This window comes from Macaca fascicularis, chromosome 4, assembly GCF_037993035.2.
Source record: "Macaca fascicularis isolate 582-1 chromosome 4, T2T-MFA8v1.1".
NCBI lineage: Eukaryota > Metazoa > Chordata > Mammalia > Primates > Cercopithecidae > Macaca > Macaca fascicularis.
This window is the reverse complement of record NC_088378.1, coordinates 38049086-38055085: the sequence shown is the minus strand read 5'-3', so window position 1 is coordinate 38055085 and position 6000 is coordinate 38049086. Positions and strand designations below refer to the sequence as shown.

Below are 6000 nucleotides of genomic sequence, written 5' to 3'. Positions count from 1 at the left end.
TTATCATTTGAGTTATTGCGCTTAGCACAATTTCCGGCACATAAGTGCTCCATACATGTTAGTTTTTATTCCGAATGATTTTTAAGATGATCTCAATTTCCTCTATGAGGTGTTTTTTTTTTTTTTTTTTTTAAATAAACATGATTTGTTGAATGAATAACTGAAAGTAAAATGTCATAACCTTGTAAGATTTTTTAAATAAATATGTTCACAAATCAGAAAAAGATCCTCTCATGCCCTGATTTTGTTTGAGATTACATGACCACCCCACCCACACAATGGGTCACTTAGTCTGGCCTCTCTGAGTGGGGAGTATCCTCCTCCTACCTAGGCAAACATGAAATCTAATAGAAGATTCAGTGTTAATTTGTCTCTTAAAGACAATTCTGCGTTAAAAAATGGATTACTTTGCTATAACCTCAGCATATAAAAAGTCTAAAGAATCTGCGCATTCTGAGTTTGTGTATTCTTGATTTCAGGCTGTGATTTATCTGACAGGCCTTGGAGAGAAAGATACAGGCATTTGCCTAGATGAAAATCAGGTTGAAACAATAAAGGTATTTTATGCTTTGTGTAAGCTGGTAAATACCATGACTTTTGGAATAACAGTCTCGCTGAAAAATTGACACACTTTTCCCTCTGGTATGTCTTTGCATAAATTGTTCCTCTTTCTGCAAGATTAACTGATACTATCTGCGAGTATTCTATCTCCACTCTCAGCTTGCATTTAAATCTGCATGTTTCTTTTCTCTGCCTCTTTTCAAAGGTGCTAGAGTACAAGAGCTACCCTTAGCTAATGGCCAAATACTCCGTCTGAGCTCCCTTTCTTTTAACCCCTTGCTTCCAACTCTGCATCTAAAGGCAAAAACAATCCTCTGACTCACGGCCCTCCCCCTGCCTGTGATAGGCTGCTTGGAATAGCAACAGCCTGTGTCACCGAAAAGGGCAAAGCCTTCGGAAATAGAAACAAAGTTGGTCACAAATCACATTAGCTTTGCCCGAAGTTTTTCCCCACACTCTTCTTTAGCATGCTATTATGGGGAAAGTGACCTCTCGTGGGAGCGGGGGTGGTCGGGGCTGTTCGGTGGCGGGGGAGCGGCTGTAACTTCTACGTGACCATGGTACCTGTTGAAAACACGGAGGGCCCCAATCTGCTGAACCAGAAGGGGACAGCCGTGGAGACGGAGGGCAGCTACCGAGCCAGCGGCAGCCGGCATCCTCCCTGGGCGAGAGGTAAAGTGAGCCTGCGGTGCTCGGGTGACCGCAGAGAAGCAAGCTGTACTCATCTCCCGAGTGTACTGTCTCCTGAGTCTGCGTGTGTGTGTGTGTGTGTGTGTGTGTGTGTGCGCGCGCGCGGCGCACGCGTGTGGGCGCGCTGGATGCGTGGAGAGAAGGGGACAGGGTCTGGTGGGACGTGGGATAGCTCTGAGCTGTAATGCTGTGAAGATCGAAGTCTTGGGGGAACCTTACGTGCCAAGAAAATACAGGTTACACATTCACCACCGGTATGATGGATCCCCTTAATTGTGTTTACATAATACAATGTATGAATCTTTTTCATATTGGAACGGTCCACCGGCAAGGATAGTCTCATTTGTAAACACACACAGGCACACGCATGCCCACACTTTTTCATTTATTGTCACAAATGTACACCGTGTAACCAGTTGACATTATAACCACTGTTTTGAAAATCAGTATTTTAAACAGGCTTCATAAAATTATTAGTTATGTAATCAATGAGAACACAAACTTCCTTTTTAAATTCCCAGCACGTTTGTGATGAATTTGAGCGTTACTCAGAGCCTGAAACGCTTGCTTTGCTGGGTGCTGCCTTCTTTTGAAACTGGCCTTGCAAACTGGGTTTGTTTGCTATGTTGTCCTTCTGAAGGTGAAATTTGGAAAAGTTTTTTCATTTAAGCCATCTTTGATAAATCAGGGGCTGGTCTTCCCTTCCACATTTACAATTCCCACAAATACATTGTACACTTTTTGCTGCCTCTTCCTGTTCATTTAGTTTGTGCTGAAAGGAATTGAAAGTAATTGTAATATGAAATGACAACAAACACAGATAATCTTCTCTTTCCTACTACTTTCCTCAGCTCTGTATTCTTAATCAGATATTACATTCCCAAGCAGCATATAGAAATTTCATGCAAAATCCAATACATTAAACGATACAAAAGACATCTGTCTTTCTCTTGGGAATGGTCCTAATACTGACGTTTGCCTTGTGGGTTTGTCTGATCCTGGGGAATTGAACCTGTGACCCCTAACATCGAGGCATGAAGCGGCCCTCTTCAGGAGTGGAGAAGCCCTCCATCTTCCATGTCTTCGTCTCAGTCTTCTCTTGCTTTCACACTTCTCGTCAAGAATGAGGCTGGGCGTGGTGGCTCATGCCTGTAATCCCAGCACTTTGGGAGGCCGAGGTGGGCAGATCACCTAAGGCCAGGAGTTCCAGACAAGCCTGGCCAACAGAGTGGAAACCCTATCTCTACTAAAAATACAGAAAAATAAAAAAATTAGCTGGGCATAGTGGCACATGCCTGTAATCTCGGGAGGCTGAGGTATAAGAATCGCTTGGAAGTTACAGTGAGCTGAGATCACGACACTGCACTCCAGCCTGGGTGACAGAGTGAAACTCTGTCTAAAATAATAATAATAATAATAATAAAAGAATATCTGAGGTCATCTTTCAATATGGCCTGCCGTCTCTTATGCAGAGGTGCCCTTTTCCCTAAGTGTTTGCTACTCATTGGCCCACAAGTTCCCTCAGAGCAGGGAAACATATTTGGAGATAAAGGGAAAGAGTTGCAAAGTTCTTTTCTCCAAATTCCTGGAAACATGAGCTGCAGTGTAGACTGCAGAGCAAGCTGAGGTGGTGATGTTAACAAAAGGACTCACTAAATAGAGTCAGTGATAATGTCACAAAGAAGATGAAAAGAAACTGCCTAGGAAGTCCTCTTGTAGTAACCATTAAAAATGGACTGTTTATTTTGATACGGCTTTGAAGGTACAATGTGCTCTTAATAGCTTATATTGTACAAATTCATAATTATCCAGAAGAAAGATAATGTGTGTTTACATTTGCAATAGTTGGTTACATGCATAAAATTCAACTTAAAGTGCAGCTGTTTTCGTTGTTGTAAAGAAATAATAAATGAATAAGTACCATAAATTATCTTTCAAATTTCATTTTAAATTAACTTTCATTATGTAGCACAGAAAGCCTAAATGTTTCCTTAAAATGTCGGAGGAACACAGCTTCGATTTGTGCTATATATAATATGCATTTACATGAATGCAAACCTTTTATTTCCTACTTTTGTAAATTTTCTTAACTTGTCTTAAATGTCTTTTGGCACCCGAAAGCAATTATACACACATATGTATAAATGAATGCAAAGTGCAGACTTGCTGTATGGTTTTCCTAAGTTACTCAAAGTCTCCATTCATTAATACTGGGATGGTATCTTCATCTATTTTATGAAGGTGTTGAGATTTAATGAGATCATATTTGTCAAATACTCCATTTGGCTTCTTCGTATTTTCAACTTCTATAGTTGCTTTCATCTAAGAAATTCAGAATATTTAAATTATGCTCAACAATGATCATAATATGTCTGCATTTGAAGGTAGCAAGCTTTTCTACCTTCCTAGATGGAAAAATCAAAGCACAAAGAGGAATGAGTTATATAACTCAGGACAAGGTAATTAAATCATGTGAGATACTGAAAAACAAAGCAAAACCAACCCCCTAAGGTCTGCAGTTGAACTCCCTTGATGCTACTGTGCACAGTGAAAAATTTTGGCAGGTCTTTCTTGACTAACCCTCTTTAACTGAAAAGAATGCTTTGTTCCAGTGACTAGAAGCTAATGAACTTAATTCATTTTCAATAAGCTATGACTCAAAGTGGTTACATTTTTAGTAAATTTTTTCACTTTCATGGACATGTTCCAATTCATCTTAGTATAAGGCAGGATTAAGCTCAGTTTGAAATTCTTGTGCCTAGAGTTGACAACAGACATAAGTGAAGTGAGATACTAGATGGATGGACCAACTCACACAAGCGAAACCTGAGGTCAGAAGATGTGTGATTGGCCCAAGGTCACACAGAGGATGGTGCAGAACTGACCCTGGTGGCCTCTGGCCCAGGAGATTCAACACTGACTTCTGCAGCTCCCAGGTTTCCTTTATTTCATGATCCAAACAATTGGCTGTGGAGAGAGTCCTCTTAAGTTTCCCTTCACCCCCATCTGCCCAAAGGTTCAGAAACCGAGAACAATATTTACCGTATGAGTGCAGGTTGTCAGCACTGCAGAACTCTCTGGCAGTGGGACCCAGAACATGAAGAACGGGACTCATGAACCCAGCTGAAAGGACTGTCCTTCATCCCCTCTGAAGATGCCCCAGTCTGAAATTTAAGAAATACATACTTCTGCTCAGCAGGTGAGCATTCTAAGCCAGTTGTTCTGAAACACGTTTAAAGCTGTGAACTCCTTTTTCCTAAATGGAAGCTGGGCAGGTGGTGAGTATGTAAGATGTAACTGTAACTATGTTCCTGCTGAGTGCTGGTCTCCCGAGTTTAGCTTAAACTGGGCCCCCTGGAATTTCATCCGGCCAGGCTTTCTCAGGCTTCATCAGTCAGCTCTAGGGGAAGTCAACTTGTAAAAGAGATGGAGACTTGGAAACAAACTCATCCTCAGGGAAGAGAAAGTCAGGCCAACCAGCTTGAGCAGAGGTCAGAGCTTTGGTTGTGAGAAGACAGATTCTAGTAAGAGGCCAGTTACCTTGGGCAGACCCAGGCATCTCAGAGTTTTTGATGCTGGGCCATTCCCATTTTTCCACACTTTCTATATATTAAAAAAAAAATCAAGCATCAAAACCCGTGACAAAAATTATAGTGCTTTAAAAACATATGTATTTAAAAAGTCAATATCTGACAACAATGATTGTGTCTACTGTGATACGCATTTCCAAGGAAATAACAGGTGTTTTTTTGTTGTTTTGTTTTTTCTGAGACGGAGTCTCGCTCTGTCACCCAGGCTGGAGTAAGGTGGCACGATCTTAGCTCACTGCAACCTCCGCCTCCCGGTTTCAAGTGATTCTCGTGCCTCAGCATCTCAAGTAGCTGGCTACTTTTTGTATTTTTAGTAGAGATGGGGTTACCATGCTGGCCAGACTGGTCTCCAACTCCTCACCTCAGGTGATCCTCCTACCTTGGCCTCCCAAAGTGCTGGGATTACAGGTGTGCTCCACAGTGCCTGGCTGGAAATGACAGGATTTTTAGACATGTTCATTTATGGAGGACCACTTGCTCTTCTGTGTGGTCACGAGACCAGATTTAAACATAAACATCTCCTCTTTCAGTCCAGTCAGCGTATCTCTGTGACTGTACATTTAAACTCACTTGGAAATCACATCAAAAGTCTAGATTTGAGGCTTTTCACCACTCTGAGCATTGGGCAAATGGCTCCTCTGGGATCTCCTGGGAAGGGAAAAGGCTGTCAACATGGTGGGAGATGTTTCTCTGCAAACTCTGGGTGCTATGCGTCATACTCAGCAGTGGGTCCTGCTCCTCTTTAAGGACGTGTCACCCAGAGAGGGCAGAGAGGTTGCCACAGACCCCCTCCGAGGCTCTGAAGCAGCAGCAGTCACATGCTGCAGGAAGCCTGCCCTGCCAGGGCCTGGCAGACCCGGATCAAGCCATCCTGAGAGCAGCCGGTCAAGCGGTGGAGCCCACCTGAGCAGGCTGAGATGAGCTGGTGCACACCAGCATGCCTGAACCAGTTTTTACAGCCATTCTGATAGGTCGGTGCCTCTGTTCTAGTTGTTAAATATTCTCAACATCACCTTTCTCTCTGTCAGATTACCAACAGTTGCTGAGGCAGCTGAGAGCCCAGGAATAGGCCTGATGGTAGCTGATAGGACCTGAATATGAGCCCACAGGGTATCTTTCTTGTGAATTCTCAAGAGGGTGTTCTTTAGTGGTCTAGGGC

At 42.8% G+C, this 6000-nt stretch overlaps 1 protein-coding gene across 2 annotated transcripts in view; it reads left to right on the top strand.

Moving 5' to 3' along the window:
- The first annotated feature begins 974 nt into the window (after positions 1-974).
- Positions 975-6000, top strand: part of SLC2A12 (solute carrier family 2 member 12) — a 63300-nt gene continuing 58274 nt past the window's right edge. For both annotated transcript variants that reach the window (XR_012433452.1, XM_045391505.3), the window contains exon 1: positions 975-1233. Coding sequence is in view for 1 of the 2 variants with exons in the window: in XM_045391505.3 (XP_045247440.2) it covers positions 1119-1233 (115 nt within the window). In the remaining variant the exon portion in view is untranslated. The remainder of the gene's footprint in view (positions 1234-6000) is intronic.